The sequence below is a fragment of the Schistocerca nitens genome, chromosome 10 (assembly GCF_023898315.1).
Source record: "Schistocerca nitens isolate TAMUIC-IGC-003100 chromosome 10, iqSchNite1.1, whole genome shotgun sequence".
Classification (NCBI taxonomy): Eukaryota; Metazoa; Arthropoda; class Insecta; order Orthoptera; family Acrididae; genus Schistocerca; species Schistocerca nitens.
In genome coordinates, this window is record NC_064623.1 from 72,811,219 (window position 1) to 72,831,074 (window position 19,856).

The 19,856-nt window shown below is 40.9% G+C and overlaps 1 protein-coding gene across 1 annotated transcript in view; it reads left to right on the forward strand.

Annotated features, from left to right (window-relative positions):
• The window catches only part of LOC126209882 (zinc finger protein 501-like), a 90,934-nt gene extending 72,015 nt beyond the window's left edge, over window positions 1-18,919 (forward strand). The window contains exons 2-4 of the mRNA XM_049939006.1: window positions 12,922-13,109; window positions 13,422-13,599; window positions 18,445-18,919. Coding sequence (XP_049794963.1) covers window positions 12,922-13,109; window positions 13,422-13,599; window positions 18,445-18,919 — 841 coding nt within the window. The remainder of the gene's footprint in view (window positions 1-12,921; window positions 13,110-13,421; window positions 13,600-18,444) is intronic.
• Window positions 18,920-19,856: the final 937 nt, after the last annotated feature.

The following is a 19,856-nucleotide window of genomic DNA, read 5'->3' on the forward strand; positions in this document are numbered from 1 at the left end:
GCGTCTCCCAAAAATGTGTGTGTATCTGACGATCAGCTCCTGAAACCCCTCTTTTTGGTCTTCTGTCAGATACACAAATTCACTTACCTTATTGTGTATGATGTTAGGATCCACATCTTCTTCTGTTCAACCCATTGTGTACTTAAAAACATGACAAGTGAATAAAAAAATTGTATGTGGATATTTGAGATGTACTCTTGTTTATTTTATTGGTGTTTGTTTTAACCGAATCTGCTTAGAATTGTTGGTTGTTTACTGTAAAATGACATTTCCCTTTTCCTATATCAATTTGTGCATGATATGTTCTAAAAGTGCCCAAACCAATAAGGCAATTAACTATCGATTTCTCAACTTTAGTAAAATACATTCTAAAGAAAAATTATCAATTTTGACAGGGATTAATACTTGCAGTTTGGCTTCCTTAGACTTGCTTCCTACTGCTATCTGTATTTTGCAGTTCTGACCTGGAAGTGTTGGTATGTAACCTGGTTTTTGCAATTTATCAAATAGTCCCTGAGATATCACATTAGCTGTGGCACTGGTATGTAATACCATAGGTACATTTAAGTCGAATGTTTGGGCATTAACTATCACTTGCAGTGTTTCTTCAGCTTCCCTTTCATGGTAAGTTGTATCTTCCTGGCATAATTCATCTTTGATATCTCTGCTCTAATCATATCTAATAAATCAGTTTTTAAACTAATATTTTGCATTTACATATGTCTGCCTGTGTGTGTATATATGTGCAGATGGATATGTGTGTGAGTGTATACCTGTCCTTTTTTCCCCCTAAGGTGAGTCTTTCCGCTCCCAGGATTGGAATGACTCCTTACCCTCTCCCTTAAAACCCACATCCTTTTGCCTTTCCCTCTCCTTCCCTCTTTCCTGATGAAGCAACCTTGGGTTGTGAAAGCTTGAAATTTGTGTGTGTGTGTTTGTGTGTTTATTGTCTCTATCAACATACCAACGCTTTCGTTTGGTAAGCTACAGAATCTTTGTTTATAGATAAATCAGTTTTTAATTAACTTTATGCCCCCGCCCACTTCTTGGGTTATCGAATGTGGTCTATCGAGACCTGTGTAAGTTTACCTTGCTGACCAAGGTATTGACCTCATTTGAGGTGATGTCAACTAGGTGTACGCTGTGGGTTTGGTTTCTCCATTTGGTGTCTTGAGCAGCTCTTGATTCGATATCTCGATGGCCTTACTCACTATTTGAAACATAATTGTGGTTATGTTGACCATAATCAGCTGTTGGTGGATTGTTTGATTGTCTGTTTATGTTTTGTTCTTGCCAACTCCCACGCTGGGGCCCTATTGTGTATCTTTCAGCTGCTCTGCCAATCGGATCAGTAGGCAAGCACACCGAGCAGCCTTGTTTTCAAAGGAGAGCCTCCATCTTATTCTGTAAACATTTGGGAAGTGATGTCATGTGATTCTAGCAAACCAAGGTGCTGTTGTCTGTTCTCCTTGCACCATATAATCAAAAGCAAGCGGCTGTAGACCTGTGCTTGTGTACTGCAGCCTGCACACTAGCATAAACTCGAAGCGGCTAGTAGATAACACAGGCACCCTATCCTTTGCAGTACTGAAAAGTCTGTGGAGTACATAGTACTGCTCAAATTTCACTGACCACGTATTTCCATGCATGACGTAATAGAGATATGTTATTTGACTGTGTTCTGGAAATTGTCATAAATGACATATTATTTCATTTTATTCTCACTCACATTGACATCTTGTTTTGGATTTTACGTTTCAGAATACAAGTTTGGTACAGTGTGTAGTATCACACTGTACAAATACGTGTATAAAAACACCCAAATTGTGACATATAGCGTGCCCACAATGTTTCATTCAATTATATTCACATTAAGTCTCTGTGTGACAGGAAAAGTATAATTTAATGAATCTTTGCTATTGCGCCTTTCATTTCCAGTGAAAATGAGAAGCCATTTCACCTACTGTAATCATGGTAGCATCACGGATTATAACATTTCATCTGTGTCCCTAGCATTTAAAGGGTGTAGTTGACCATCGTCACGGTCACTGACATTTTCAACTTCACTGTCTGCTTCGTTGACATCTTGTGATGCATATTTGCTAATGGACTATTGAAAACGGACCTATCTGGTGTACTCATTTTTGCTATTTTCAAGAAAATAATTAAGCAACTGAAAATTGTGGAATAAAATGTTCTTATCACAATTGTGATGATACCACTTCACAACCTAAACTACAGTGCGGCACTGGCATACACTGCAACACATTGTTAATGTGACCTAACTCAACATCAAAATAATTTCTTAACATAAATATCTACATTTTTGAAAAGAATACTTCAAATCAGATATAAGCTTGAAAAGGTGCTATGACTACCCTTGGAAGAGGTGCTACTAAGCGCAGTCATGAAAGCAATATGTAGTTCATGTTCCTGCCCTCAAGTCCCTCTTCTTGGTCTCCTAAATATTAGTTCTCCAGTTAATCCTCTCTGGTTTATGCATACCATGCATCTGCCTCTTCTTTGTCTTGATGGCAACAATATTCCAACCATGAAACGTGAAAAGACAATGAGAATTATTATAATGAAAGATTACAAACTATACAATGATATAACATCCAAACAATAACCATATCCTTTCTGTCTATGGCACTGTCCAAGGAGCAGTCACCATTGTATAAAAATACAGTTAATTTGGCGAGAGAGAAAGATATGATGATAGTATCATACTCAGCAGTGCCTGTCAATTGGTAAAGCTTTTTTTTTCCCCACAAACCGTGCAGGACATGATGATAGGTACTGCTTTCAATCTTCTGCAACATGATCTCTAAATGATTAGTCTTGAAAGTTCTCCTATGAATGATAACTGCCTTCTATAGGCTAGAGGATTATTCCTGAGTGTCTGAATATTTGCTGCAATAGCTCATGATGCACACAGAGGGGAACAGGTGTACCTGAAGCTTGTAGAAATAAAATACTTTTCTTTCACAAGCTATCTACCTTTTGGTTGTTAGAGACACATAGAACAAATATACAACCGTACACGATGGCAGACGAGAACTGAAGAGCTATGTTACAAGCATTAAAACAAGTGAGGTGGTGTAAAAAATCTGAAGGTACATCACTTTTAATTTTTCTGCTGCCCTTTCAGATAACATTAATATAATGCAAATTGATATACGCCGAAGAAGCTGTTACACCTGCCTAATGTCCTATAGGGTCCCCCAAGAGCACACGGAAGTGCTGCAACACAACATGACATGGACTCGACTGATATCTGAAGTTGTGCTGGAGGGAATTGACACCATGAATCCTGCTGGGCTGTCCTTAAATCGTAAGCGTAAGAGGGGGTGAAGATAACTTCTGACAGCATGTTGCAAGGCATCCCAGATATGCTCAATAATGTTCTTGTTTGTGGAGCTTGGTGGCCAACAGAAGTGTTTAAAACTCAGAAGAATGTTCCTGTTGCCACTCTGTAGCAATTCTGGAGGTGTGGGGCTCACATTGTCCTGCTGGAATTGCCCATGTCGTTGGAAAGCAATTGCTCAAGTCCGTCGGAATGCACAATGGACATGAATGTATGCAGGTGATCAGACAGGACACTTATGTTCATGTCACCTGTCAGAGTCGTATCTAGATGTATCACGGGTCTCATATCACTCCAACTGCACATGCCCCACACCATTCAGAGCCAACACCAGCTCGAACAGTCTGCTGCTGACATGCAGGGTCATGGATTCATGAGGTTGTCTCCATATGCATGCATGTCCATCCACTCAATACAATTTGAAATGAGACTCATCTGACCAACCAACATGTTTCCAGTCATCAACAGTCCAATGTCGGTGTTGATGGTCCCAGATGAGGTGTAAAGCTTTGTGTCGTGCACTCATCAATGGTACATGAATGGGCCTTGGGTTCCGAAAGCCCATATCTATGATGTTTCGCTGAATGGTTCACATGCTGACACTTGTTGATGGCGTTGCCATTGAAAGCTGCAGCAATTCATGGGAGGATTGCACTTTTGTCACATTGAACAATTCTCTTCAGTCATTGTTGGTCCCATTTTTGCAGGATCTTTTTCCAACCTCAGTGATGTCAGAAATTTGATGTTTTACCAGATTCCTGATGTTCATGATACATTTGTGAAATGGTCGTATGGGAAAATTCCTACTTCATCACTACCTTGGAAATGCTGTGTCCTGTTGCTCGTGCACCAACTATGACACTACGTTCAAATCCACATAAATATTGATAACCTGCCATTGTAGCGACAGTAACTGATCTAACAAATGCACCATACACTTGTTGTCTTATGTAGGCATTGCCAACTGCTGTTCCATATTCTGCCTGTTTACATATCTCTGTAGTTGTATAGGCCTGCATATACCAGTTTCTTTGGCACTTAAGTGTCTCTTTGGCACATTCAACTGGCACCTGTATGAATAATACATCTTGTTTGCCTATGCAGACAAACCTTATAGGTACCTACACATTCGTTAAGCAAGATAAATGACTGTTTTTCATAATGTGCATGAATTTCGATTCAAGGGTATTTAACATGAACAATTTGCAATTCTCTTGGATTGACCCTTCATAATGGTTGTTTTACATTGGATGCTGGCCAGCCTATTTGTTAGAAGAAGCACTAGTTGTATGCTCTTTGAAATGGATAAGAAAATGTACGACCTGTTGATTTAAAAAGAGATATTACGGGCAATATGTAGACAATACACTGTTGCTGTACAAAGATGTGAAAGATGAAATAGACACTTAGCTGAAATTTTTAGTAATGTTCATCTAAATTTGTCATTTACTGTAGAACATGAAAATGACGCAAGAATGAATTTCTGTGACCTACCGAGATGGTAAACATCATTTTACTATTTATAGAAAACGTTCTCTAACAGGTGCTGTCATTAAAGGTACATCATGTCATCCACAGAAATATAAAAGAGCATTCTTTTTCTCAGTGATTCATAGAATACTAAAGTTTCCACTAGATGCAGATGAAAGTAAAAAAGAAATTGCTACCCTCAAACAAATAGCTAATGTTAATGATTCTAATTCAAAAAAGATTGATGTTTTATTCTACAAGGTAAAACAAAAATCTTCAGATTCTCCTGTCACAAGTACTGTAACTAGAAATTTCTTGAGACCTATATGAGTAATCTGTCTGATAAGATCAATTATTATAAATAACTGCATAACTTTAGTATTTACCACTAATAATCTCCTCCAATAGAAACTCATGCATGCAGTTGGTAGCCAAAGCAGCAAATGTTTCATTTCTGATCTCAACAAGGTTTTTCTAATAGATGTAAGAGACTTCTTATAAACGGTCATATAACTAACCAAACAAATGACTGGACTTCAGAGAGGAACATTTCTATGATCTATTTGTCGATTTTCTATAGTACTGCTCTTTTGTCCTCTTATTTGGGTTTTAAATATTTTATACTCTGTTTTATTCTTTTTCTATTCTTATACATTTCTCAGGCATTAACACTGTTCTTTTTTTTTTGTCTTATTCTATTTTATGCCTCGTCAGATATTATGACAAATTTTTGTCATTTCAGTATGTACCATTAATACTTTAAGGCCTATAATGGGCCATATGATCTAATATTGTGCTAAATACTGTGTTATACCATGTTCATCACCCTAACAATGATGAGTGTGTTACGTTAATAGATAATTTATCAGTACTGATACACTTATCATTGATTTCTGTGCCAACTACTTCTGAAGCAACACACACACACATTGGCTCATTGATGTTACTGTCTCCATGGTGACTGATGACACCATTCATCAGTATGTCCCTCCACGGCTCATCGGTGTTCTTCTCTCCACGGTGACCAACAGTGTCCATCACTGATATGTGTTTGGCTAGGCATCTGCCTTACCACTAATGCACTTTGCAATATATTCCTAGCAGTCCGTCTCCATGACAACTGATGGCGTTCTCTGCATTTAACTTCATATCAGTGACGCTTACCAAATTTCGTTTCTACTTCCACGCACTGCCCATAAGTGGCAGTTATGGTCTTTATTACTGAGTTTCATTTATTGACTATGTTATTTTAATTATTTTCTTTTAGAAATGTGACTAATGTTTACAGCACCTAATTTTGATGTATTTTTACTCTCTGTGTTGCTCTTTCTCTTATACACTCCTGGAAATTGAAATAAGAACACCGTGAATTCATTGTCCCAGGAAGGGGAAACTTTATTGACACATTCCTGGGGTCAGATACATCACATGATCACACTGACAGAACCACAGGCACATAGACACAGGCAACAGAGCATGCACAATGTCGGCACTAGTACAGTGTATATCCACCTTTCGCAGCAATGCAGGCTGCTATTCTCCCATGGAGACGATCGTAGAGATGCTGGATGTAGTCCTGTGGAACGGCTTGCCATGCCATTTCCACCTGGCGCCTCAGTTGGACCAGCGTTCGTGCTGGACGTGCAGACCGCGTGAGACGACGCTTCATCCAGTCCCAAACATGCTCAATGGGGGACAGATCCGGAGATCTTGCTGGCCAGGGTAGTTGACTTACACCTTCTAGAGCACGTTGGGTGGCACGGGATACATGCGGACGTGCATTGTCCTGTTGGAACAGCAAGTTCCCTTGCCGGTCTAGGAATGGTAGAACGATGGGTTCGATGACGGTTTGATTGTACCGTGCACTATTCAGTGTCCCCTCGATAATCACCACTGGTGTACGGCCAGTGTAGGAGATCGCTCCCCACACCATGATGCCGGGTGTTGGCCCTGTGTGCCTCGGTCGTATGCAGTCCTGATTGTGGCGCTCACCTGCACGGCGCCAAACACGCATACGACCATCATTGGCACCAAGGCAGAAGCGACTCTCATCGCTGAAGACGACACGTCTCCATTCGTCCCTCCATTCACGCCTGTTGCGACACCACTGGAGGCGGGCTGCACGATGTTGGGGCGTGAGCGGAAGACGGCCTAACGGTGTGCGGGACCGTAGCCCAGCTTCATGGAGACGGTTGCGAATGGTCCTCGCCGATACCCCAGGAGCAACAGTGTCCCTAATTTGCTGGGAAGTGGCGGTGCGGTCCCCTACGGCACTGCATAGGATCCTACGGTCTTGGCGTGCATCCGTGCGTCGCTGCGGTCCGGTCCCAGGTCGACGGGCACGTGCACCTTCCGCCGACCACTGGCGACAACATCGATGTACTGTGGAGACCTCACGCCCCACGTGTTGAGCAATTCGGCGGTACGTCCACCCGGCCTCCCGCATGCCCACTATACGCCCTCGCTCAAAGTCTGTCAACTGCACATACGGTTCATGTCCACGCTGTCGCGGCATGCTACCAGTGTTAAAGACTGCGATGGAGCTCCGTATGCCACGGCAAACTGGCTGACACTGACGGCGGCGGTGCACAAATGCTGCGCAGCTAGCGCCATTCGACGGCCAACACCGCGGTTCCTGGTGTGTCCGCTGTGCCGTGCGTGTGATCATTGCTTGTACAGCCCTCTCGCAGTGTCCGGAGCAAGTATGGTGGGTCTGACACACCGGTGTCAATGTGTTCTTTTTTCCATTTCCAGGAGTGTATAATACACCCAGACTGATTATAATAAATCTTTTCACACATTATCATCATATGACTAGCCTTATTACCACCTTCTGTGGTCATCCAGTAGGTGATGACAGAGCTAACTTTTTTTTAACACATAGCATTCCTGTGCTATTTAGCTTTCAACAAATGTGTTTCTTGACACATGTTCTTGCTCTACCTGGCATTTGTACACACCACCTAAAGGTATAAATCTTTCAATATGTTATAACTTTTATTGTATAAGTTATTATCACTCATTTTCTTTTTTGTTATTGATGTCCACTAAGGAAAACGTCATTTACAGTTTAGAGATATATAATTGATGATGATAATCAAGTCTGAAACTGATTATTGTTATAATTAAATAAAAAAAAAGGTTTTTGCAATTAAGACTGATTATTTCTCATAAATTTCAATACATATTGCAGTGTTTCCAATAACATTATCAAAAATCTTACATTCTTTCTTCGTTTGGAATCTGCCTGTGTGGCCTATAGCCTGTAACTGAGTGTCAACCGGGACTACTCCTCGGTTGGTAACACATCAGCTCATATAGCCAGTTTGACAATGTTTCAGGTTACTGTTGATGAAAGCTAGAAATTGCAGTTTGCTTTTAGCTCTGCAACTGGAATTTTTCTGTCATGATTTTGTTCACAGGGGTCAGCTATATTCACTGTGAACAAAGTGACCATGATGAATAGTTCTGCCGCAGGTGATTGAACACCGTTCTCTGGGCTACATTTCGCATCACAAGGTTGTGGTTACAGTAGGACATGAGTTCAAATTCAGGGCTACAAAATGCATTGTCTGCCACAATTCAGCCATTGATCACTCAAAATCAGCTGTCGACAGAGCATCTTGCGTTCCCGCCGTGTCTCATGGCAGTCACTTCCAGTATTGCTCGACATTGTACGTAAGAGTAGTTGTGAAGTGGTTCACTTTGTTTGTATGTTGCCTTTAACTGAGAAGCAATCAATGTGGCAACACTCATCAAATAAGAAGTCATTTTATCAAAGAGTGGAAAATCCAGGATGGAATGTAACAATATTAGAGAAGGAAAGTTGCTACTCACAATATAGTGGGGACACTGAGTTGCGATAATTGTATAAATCTTTTTGTTGTGCCTATCGTGACTTAGCATCTCCTCTATATGGTGAGTAACAACAATCCTTCTCTAAGAAGTCATTTTAGTCAGAATATAGTTCCAGTGGCACTGAGGAAGAGCTCAAGTTGCATACATTAAAAAAGGCTCCAAGATGTATTGGAACTTGTGTCAGATTCTATACAGAATTTGCAGCTAAGTTAGCACTTATTTTGACTGGAATTTACTGGAAATAATTGAAATAAAAACAGTCCCCAATATATGGAAGGAGGCACAAGTCATATGTGTATACAGCAAGGGTAGCAGAGATGATCTACAATACTATCATGTGATACCATTGGCATCCATTTTTTGAGTTTAATCATTGCCTAATGCATAGTAACAAACATGATTTCTGAAAACATTGGTCACCCAGAACCCACCTCGTGCTACTCCTTCGGGTCATAGTGAAAGTCATGACTCAGTGCAGTCAGATTGTTGTAGTATCCTTTGATGTTACGGTATCTCTTAACTGCTGAGAACCATTTGTCTCAGTGCCACACCAACAAATATTGGTGCAAAGAGTGGGTAAACCAGGTGGCAGATTTTGGTTCATTGGTAGGGTACTGGGAAAAGCCAGTCAGTCTACAAAATGGATAGCTTACAAAATGCTCATGCAACCCATAGTTCTCACCGGTGTGAGACCCATGCTAAATAGATATTGTGGATATTAAATGTATATACAGAAGGGCAGCGCCAGTGGATGTGACTGACGCATGGTAGTGTATCAGTTGAATGCTTAAGAATGTGAACTGGTAGATACTTGAAGACAGATGCTAACTATTCCATGATAGCCTCTTCCAAAGTTTCCAGAGCCATTGTTAAATGAGAAATCTATTAATATACTACAGTCTCATAAATGTTGCATCCATTCCTGATGAAAAAAAAATAGACTAATAACAGTGTGCACAGATACATTTAACATGCATTATCTAGAGCTCCATATGAGATTGGAACAAGAGGAAACCAAAGTAGGTGGCACAGTGTGAAGTCATTGTGCCACACATTTCACTGTAGATTGTGGAGAGTGGCCTTACACATGAACGTACACCCAGAATGAGAATCATAGTTTATATAATTTAAGCACTGTATTGTTAGTTAGATATAGTGGGAATTAGGGAAGTTCAGTGGCAGGAGGAACAGGACTTCTGCCCAGATGAATACAATTATAAATACCAAAAACAATAGGGGTAATTCAGGAGTATATTCAATAATGAATAATTTAACCATCGCTGTCACTTGCTTTAAGAAAGAAGGTTGTATACATGGAAGAGACCTGGAGACACTGGAAAGTTTCAGATTTATTATATAATGGTTAGACAGAGACTTAGGAACCATATTGTAAATTGTAAGGCATTTGTGCACTCTGACCACAATTTATTGGTTGTGAGCTGTAGATTAAAAACTGAAGAAATTGGAAAAAGATATAAAAGTAAGTAGATAATATCTGAATAAGTTGAAAGCTTTATGAGATAAAATAGTGAAGGCAGCAGAGCATCAAATAGGTAAAAAGACAAGGCCCAGTAAAAATCCTTGGCTAACACAAGAGATATTGAATTTCATTGAGAAAAGGAGAAAATTTAAAAATGCAGCAAATGAAGCATGCAGAAGAGAATCTAAATGTTTTAAAAATGAAATTGACAGCAAGTGCAAAACTGCTAAGCAGGAATGGCTAGAGAACAGATGTAAGGATTTAGAAGCACATTTCACAAGGGGAAAGATGGATACTACCTGCAGGAAAATTGAAGAGTGCTTTGAGGAAAAGAGATGCAGCTGTATCAATATTAAGAGCTCAGATGGTAAACCAGTTCTAAGCAAAGAAGGGGGAGCTGAAAGATGGAAGGAGTATATAGAGCGTCTATACAATGGAGATGAACCTGAAAGCAATATTATAGAGTGGGAAGTGGATGTAGATGAAGATAAGATGGAGATATGATACTGCGAGAAGAATTTGACAAAACTCTGAAACATGTGGGTGAAACAAGGCCCCGGGAGTAGACAATATTCCATCAGGGCTACTGATGCCTTGGGATAGCCAGCCATGACACAACTCTTCCATGTGGTGTGCAAGATGCATGAGACAGGCAAAATACCCTCAGACTTCAAGAAGAATGTAATAATTTCAATTCCAAAGAAAGCAGTTTCTGACAGGTGTGAAAATTACCGAACAGTCAGTTTAATAAGTCATGGTTGCAAAATACTAACACAAATTCCTTACAGAAGAATGGAGAAACTGGTAGAAGCAGAGCTCAGTGAAGATCACTTTGGATTCCAGAGAAATGTAGGAACACGTGAGGCAGTACTGACTCTATGACTTATCTTAGAAGGTAGGTTAAGGAAGGTGAAATCTGCATTTATAGCATTTGCAGACTTAGAGAAAGCTTTTGACAGTGTTGGATGGAATACTTTCTCTGTGAAATTTTCTATGTTACTCAATATGTTCATTGAACGAGCAGTAAAGGACGCCAAAGAAAATTTTGGTGTAGGAATTAATTCCAGGGAGAAGAAATGCTGATGGCATTGTAATTCTGTCACAGACAGCAAAGGACTTGGAAGAGCAGTTGTACTGAGTTGACAGTACATTAAATGTATACACAATTGTGAAGAGTGACAACTATCATCTGTAGAGTCGCATAACGACCATGAAAATTTGTGCCAGACCGGGACTCGAACCCGGATTTCCCACTTATTGAGAGTGAGTGGTCTTGAAAGTAGGATGTATGATGAATATCAACAAAAGCAAAACAAGGATAATGAAATGTAGTCGAATTAAACCAGGTGATGTTAAAGGAATTAGATTAGGAAACGAGACATTTAAAGTAGTACATGAGTTTTGCTATTGGGTTGCAAAATAACTGATGGTTGCCAAAGTAGAGAGGATATAGAATGTAGACTGGAAATGGTAAGAAAAACTTTTTGAAGAAGAGAAGTTTGCTAACATTGAATGCAGATTTAAGTCTCAGGAAGTCATTTCTGAAGTTATTTGTCTGGAACGCAGCCAGGTTTGGAATGAGACATGGATGATAAAAAGTTTGGATAAACAGAGGATAGAAGCTCTCGAAATTCGTGCTACAGAAGAATGCCGAAGATTAGACGGGTCAGTCATGTATCTAATGAAAGAGGTGTTGAATAAAATTGGGAAGACAAGGAATTTGTGCACTGGAGGGCACTGTGGGTGGTAAAAATCATAGAAGAAGACCAAGAGATGAATACAGTAAGCAGATGCAGAAAGACTGAAGACCACCACCTTCACAACAACAACAACAACAACAACAATGTTGTCTGATAGTTTCACACCTGTTAACTGTATTTGCAACCAGTAATGTTTTCCTACGTTCCCTAAAATATATGGTCACAGTTTAAGCCCGCGATCAAAGTACTACACTACACTGCCTGTCAAAAAAAGTGAAGCACTAAGAATGGGAGGAGGAAATGAAGCTTAATGTGTTGAGAGGCTTTCTGATGTTTTTTCAGTGATTATAATATTGAGAACTTTGCAATATGACACAATTTATCCGTATGAAGTTGCACACTCTTTGGCCTGGATGCACACATTGATTCAGTTTGGAAAGGCATCATAATGCTGTTGTATCCTCTCCTGAGGCAAGCTGGCTTACAATTGTTGTGACTCATGAGAGTATCTCAACATCCGTCAGTTCATGAACGCATGTGTACGTATGGACGAGCATTGTCCTTTTGAAAATATCACTGATCACTTCGTGCTAACATGTCCCAATATTACTAGTGAGTTACAACAAAAACACATCAAAGATAACTTCATATAGTGTGTGTTAGACTTCCATCACCTCCTATCAGAAAGTTAGTTAAGCACAGTTGACGAATGTTTGTGGTTCGTCTTTTCTTAGTGTTTGAAACTGCAGTAGCATTGCTACCAGTGAGTGCATGTAGCATCTGTGAATAATTGCTGCCAAATTTCCACACTTATTAAGACTAAAAAGAGGCAAGTATCGATGATGTTCGTGGATTATGTTCCTCATTTATAAACTTATTTTCAGACTCTGCCATATGCAGTGTATCCGTAGTGCTGGAAAGGGGGAGTGCAGGGTGCGTCCTATAAGCCATCTGTGGATCTTGTGAATGTTAATATATTTTTTTCATATCTGATTTTTACTGCAGCATCAAAGCTTTCTGACATAGCCTTGTCTGTAATTCTGCAGCATTTTCCCTGCTGGCATGGAGGAAGGCAACAGAACTGGTGGTAGTGGCAGCGGCAGTCTGGGCACCATCGAGGAGGATGCATTACATCTCGAGCAAAGCTGCGATGACTCCAAAAGCACATTTGCACATCTCCAGGACCTGAAGGAGCAGAAACACACGGGAAGTCATGATTTTCTGCATTCTTGCAGTGTGTGTCGTAAAATAACCACAAATAATGGTGGTTTGGAGAAGCATTCATGTGTTCACACAGAATGTCCCTGTAAATGTGAATTGTGTCACAAGGTACACACAGCTTGTAGCAAACTGAGGAGACACTCACAGGTGCACACAGGCGAACGTCCGTACACTTGTCGTGTTTGTCTCAAGACATTCACAGAAAGAGGTCACCTCAAGAGACACTCACAACAGCACAAGGGGGAAAGACCCTATTCTTGCAACATATGTCAAAAGAAATTTGCATATAGCTACAGCTTCAAGGTCCATGTATGTTTCCAAACAGGTGAACGCCATGAACGCCCATACAGTTGTGATGTCTGTCAGAAGAGGTTCACGAGAAGTGGCAACTTAATGAATCACTTGGCAGTGCACGTTGGTGAGCGTCCGTACAGCTGTGATGTCTGCCACAAGACATTCAAGCAAAATGTGAGCCTGATGCGACACCAGCAACTGCATGCAAGGTAATCCCCTTTTGGCTGTAACATATGTCAATGGAGATTAAAGACCAAACGTTGTATTAAGGTCCACATGGAATCCCACATCTAGTGTACCAGAAAACATCCTTAAGTATGTTAATTTATTATACAACTTTATCCTTTCCAGAATGAGATTTTCACTCTGCAGCGGAGTGTGCGCTGATATGAAACTTCCTGGCAGATTAAAACTGTGTGCCCGACCGAGACTCGAACTCAGGACCTTTGCCTTTTGCGGGCAAGTGCTCTACCATCTGAGCCACCGAAGCACAACTCACGCCCGGTCTCACAGCTTCACTTCTGCCAGTATCTCGTCTCCTACCTTCCGAACTTTACAGAAGCTCTCCTGCAAACCTTGCATAACTAGCACTCCTGAAAGAAAGGATATTGCGGAGACATGGCTTAGCCACAGCCTGGGGGATGTTTCCAGAATGAGATTTTCACTCTGCAGCGGAGTGTGCGCTGATATGAAACTTCCTGGCAGATTAAAACTGTGTGCCCGACCGAGACTCTAACTCGGGACCTTTGCCTTTCACGGGCAAGTGCTCTACCATCTGAGCCACCGAGTTTGGAAGGTAGGAGACGAGATACTGGCAGAAGTGAAGCTGTGAGACCGGGTGTGAGTCGTGCTTCGGCGGCTCAGATGGTAGAGCACTTGCCCGCGAAAGGCAAAGGTCCCGAGTTCGAGTCTCGGTCGGGCACACAGTTTTAATCTGCCAGGAAGTTTAAACTTTATCCTTTTCTTCCAAAAATGGCTGTTCCTTTCTATTTGTGTAACAAAAGAGTGACTGTGTTAATGGTGCAGTAATTGCCTTAAACGGAAATATAGCAATCTGTTGCTACCATTCATGTGTCAGTGCTGTTGCACACTTTTTATTGCATGTTCCTCTGATAAGTTAAACAATTAAATTACAACTGCCTTTTAACTGGATTGGTTGTGGGATGTTGTATCAGTTTGATGCATTACACTACAGGACACAGAAACTAGATAAAGTTACCCTCTTCCGAATATGAACATGAAGCGTGTAAACACTCCACAGTATTAACAAGTGCATTTTCCATTTACAGACTATGCTTATGATATTAGTCATTGATGAATACGCAGCACCCAGTAACATGTTCACTCACATTCGAGCATAGTTTGCAACCTGTGTCTTTCATGGCGATCCTGCTGTAGTGTGATATGCACTGAATAGCATACTGTTTTATGCCAACACCAGATAGATTACCCACAAAATATATATGATTTTGTGATTTTACACATTTATAGAGGGTGCAGCAAAATGGTGTCCCTTATTTCAAAATAAAGTTTCAAACAAACATAGATACAAAGAAAATAATTTAATTTGTGTACAAAAAATACTGTGCCATTTTACATTAGTTGGTTTTAAAAATTATGTCTGGTAAATGGTGCTCTCCATTGTTGACACATTGATGAAGCTTTTACGAGAAGTTATCTATAGTTCTTCTTGCCATTTCCTGGATGTTTGCCTCCTTAAGTGCTTGCAAGGTTATGAGGTGATGGTTGTAGACATAGCATTTTATTGTCCCCAAAGAAACATTTACAAGGTGATAAATGAAGTGACGCTGGTGCCATACAATGTCTCCTCAAGAAAGGAAAAATAAGGTATAGGGAATGCTGAGAAATGTGAGCTGTGGCTCTGTCTTGGAACAAGGATTCTTCTCCTTCATAGTCCCCAACAAATTCGTTCAACTTACGTGGAAGGAAGGTCTCTGTCATGTGACATTAGTGATTTGAGTCAACCGTTACTGTTACATCATCCTCTTGGAAAAAATATGGGCCCCACACAGCAGATTGGGGAACACTGCACCAGACTGTCGCTTGATGGCTGGCAGTCTGGCCTGGCAACGGAAGACAGCAAAACAAAAGATGAAATTTTAAATTTAGCGTTTGAGAAATCCTTCACGCAGGAGGATCGTGCAAACATACCGCTGTTTGAGTCTCGTACAGATTCCCGTATGGAGGACATAGTGATAGACATTCCTGGGGTTGTGAAGCAGCTGAATGGGTTGAAAATAAATAAATCGCCAGGTCCTGATGGGATTCCAATTCGGTTTTACAGAGAGTACTCTACTGCATTGGCTCCTTACTTAGATTGCATTTATCGCGAATCTCTTGCCCAATTTAAAGTCCCGAGCGACTGGAAAAAGTGCAGGTGACGCCTGTATAGAAGAAAGGTAGAAGGACGGATCCTCAAAATTACAGACCAATATCCTTAACATCGGTTTGTTGCAGGATTCTTGAACATATTCTCAGTTCAAATATAATGAATTTCCTTGAGACAGAGAAGTTGCTGTCCATGCATCAGCACGGCTTCAGAAAGCATCGCTCCTGCGAAATGCAACTTGCCCTTTTTTCACATGATAACTTGCGAACCATGGATGAAGGGTATCAGACGGATGCCATATTCCTTGACTTCCGGAAAGCGTTTGACTCGGTGCCCCACTGCAGACTCCTAACTAAGGTACGAGCATATGGGATTGGTTCCCAAGTCTGTGTGTGGCTCGAAGACTTATTAAGTAATAGAACCCAGTACGTTGTCCTCGATGGTGAGTGTTCATCGGAGGTGAGGGTATCATCTGGAGTGCCCCAGGGAAGTGTGGTAGGTCTGCTGTTGTTTTCTATCTACATGAATGATCTTTTGGATAGGGTGGATAACAATGTGTGGCTGTTTGCTGATGATGCTGTGGTGTACAGGAAGGTGTCCTCGTTGAGTGGCTGTAGGAGGATACGTGATGACTTGGACAGGATTTGTGATTGGTGTAAAGAATGGCAGCTAACCCTAAATATAGACAAATGTAAATTAATGCAGATGAATAGGAAAAAGAATCCTGTAATGTTTGAATACTCCATTAGTAGTGTAGTGCTTGACACAGTCACATCGATTAAATATTTGGGCGTAACATTGCAGAGCGATATAAAGTGCGACAAGCATGTAATGGCAGTTGTGGGGAAGGCGGATAGTCGTCTTCGGTTCATTGATAGAATTTTGGGAAGATGTGGTTCATCTGTAAAGGAGACCGCTTATAAAACACTAATATGACCTATTCTTGAGTACTGCTTGAGCATTTGGGATCCCTATCAGGTCGGATTGAGGTAGGACATAGAAGCAATTCAGAGGCAGGCTGTTAGATTTGTTACTGGTAGGTTTGATCATCACGCGAGTGTTACGGAAATGCTTCAGGAACTTGGGTGGGAGTCTCTGGAGGAAAGGAGGCATTCTTTTTGTGAATCGCTACTGAGGAAATTTAGAGAACCAGCATTTGAGGCTCACTGCAGTACAATTTTAGTGCTGCCAACTTACATTTTGCGGAAAGACCACAAAGATAAGATAAGAGAGATTAGGGCTTGTACAGAGGCATATAGGCGGTCATTTTTCACTCGTTCTGTTTGGGAGTGGAACAGGGAGAGAAGATGCTAGTTGTGGTACGCGGTACCCTCCGCCATGCACCGTATGGTGGATTGCGGAGTATGTATGTAGATGTAGATGTAGAAGTGGTCGTTGGTGAAGTTCCATGTGGGTTTTCTGCTGGCAAGTAATGGAAATTTTGTTTATTTACAAAAGAAGAAATCAAAACAGCACCACAGGGTATATTGTGAAGAATTTTCTCACGAACAGCTTCGTGAGATTCCAAATCTCTCTCACCTAGTTGTTGGGTAACCATCAGTATGTATGAGTGCATGTGCAGATTTCTTCTTACACTCCTATCAGACAGCCCCATAGCAGCTGCAGCTTTAAGTGATGAACACTTTTGGAGAGTGCTGAACAGACACTCACACATATTTTCCTGTTCTTTGTGATCTGATGTCAACCACTAGATTTTCTTTTCAATTTAGAACCTTGTACTCTAAAAGTTTGATACACAAACTCAAATAGTTTTTCTGTCGGGAAAGGAATAATATCAGCCAAAATCAAACTGAATGCAAAACACTTGCTGTGTAATAATCACAGAACCACCATTACAAATATACTCCTCCACAACAAACACATTATGCTCACATAGCCACACCACAGCACCTGTAGAAAATGGTACTTACGGGTACGCTGTTGTCAGTAAATACCTCCTTCAAATCAGTATCCCCACAACAACTCACAAAGTGGTCTCTTCAAATATGGGAGGTACTTGCCATTCTCATGATAAGCAAATTGTATTTATACAGCCATCACATAAAATTCTTGAATACGGTAATTTACAACAGCTTTTCAAATAAGCAACACATGGCACTACAGGCTTGTCAGGCTGCACAGTTTGCAAAGGCAACAAAAATGTAATTTGTGTGTCAAGCCTTAATGTAACATGTGTGTCCCCATTTTTGTCATGAATATTGTCTCCATGAATAAAAAATGCACGAGGAAAGATATCAGTTTACCATAGTTGTCCTACAAGCATTTCTAGAAAAGTTGTAAAACTTTTTGTGCTGTCTTTTGTCAAATTTTTTCAGTTCATGTCTTCAGTACCAAAAATCTATGTCTAAAATAATTTAAATGCAAATCACGATCTCAGACAGGTTTCACAAGACCTCTCTCTCTCTCTCTCTCTCTCTCTCTCTCTCTCTCTCTCTCTCTCTCTCTCTCTTTTCTTTTTTTTTTCCAGAAGACATTGTTAACACTTTATATGTAAATGTACAGTTTTTCATAACAAGTTATTCTTAACTGAGGTTAACAGCATGAGAGGTATGGGTAAACAATTATACTTCACAATTTTATTGTCAGTTAGTTTGTCAATATGTAAATTATCTCTTTTAGAACTTCACCATTTGTAGCTGACAGATTTAATGTCCTTTTAAACTATCATAATGATCTTTAGTAGGTGCCAGGGAGCAGTTAGCAAACCCCCTAGCAGCAGTAACTGTGGCAGCAGCAGCAACAGCAGCAGGTCCAGCAGCAGGGCTGCTAACACTGCCCTCACCTGGAAGGTCTACAGATGCAGTTTCAATGGCTGCCACAAAGCGTACGGCAAGAGTTCGCATCTGAAGGCCCATCTTCGGATACACACAGGGGAACGACCATTTTCGTGCACGTGGTCTGGTTGTGGCAGGAGGTTCACCCGCTCGGATGAGCTGACGCGCCACTCTGTCACCCACACTGGCGAGAGGAACTTCTGCTGCCCAATCTGTGACAAGAAGTTTGTGCGCAGTGACCACTTGAGCAAACATGTCCGTAGGCATCAAACTTACGACCCGTCAGAACTGCGATGGCGACTACCACCTCAAAAGGCGTGCGCCATCAATTCCAGTGACAGTACACCATCTGAGGTGCTGTTTGATGGAGTGCCATCACCCTAGCATCCTCCGTATGCTGCAAACATTCTCTGAAGTATTTTAGAAGTTTATAAGTTTGCAGTGACTAAAATGTGACTGGGGATGTAGACTTAGAGTCCTCCAAAAACTTTAATAACGCTCATTTTACCCTAAAAAAGTGGAAAATCCAGTATGGAATGTAACAATACCAGAGAAAGGAAAGTTGCTACTCACCATATAGCGGAGATGCTGAGTCACGATAGGCACAATAAAAAGATTCACACAATTAAAGCTTTTGGCCATTAAGGCCTTTGTCAGCAGTACACACACACACACACACACACACACACACACACACACAACACTCTGAGAGCTGAGACCACACTGTGGTGTGGTCTCAGCTCTCTGAGACTTCAGATGTGTGTGCAAGTTTCATTTGTGTGTGTGTGTGTGTGTGTGTGTGTGTTTGTGTGTGCATGCGCGCGCTGCCTGCGCGTGTGTGTATGTGTATGTGTGTCTACTGCTGACAAAGGCCTTAATGGCCAAAAGCTTTAATTGTGTGAATCTTTTTATTGTGCCCATCGCGACTCAGCATCTCCACTATATGATGAGTAGCAACTTTCCTTCTCTGATATTGTTATTTTACCCTCTTTTCTTTTGATCATCTCTCCCTCTATTGCAAAGTGATGGGGCCCTACTGTCTTCCCTTAGGAACCAATTGAGAGAAAACTATGAAAGGATACTGTTGATAAATGTCTATTACTAATAGATGTGTTAAAGTACTAGATTTATACCAGACTCATGTGCTCTCCCAGTTACTCCATTGTGTGTATTCATGACATGTGACTTGTTATACAAACAATTTTTATTGTGTGGAATTAATGCATGAAATGTATTGTCAGCTGTCAGTATATGAATGTTACTCTTTCAAACATTTTGACTGGGAGCTCATTGGTACAATTCAGTCACTGTGTACATTATT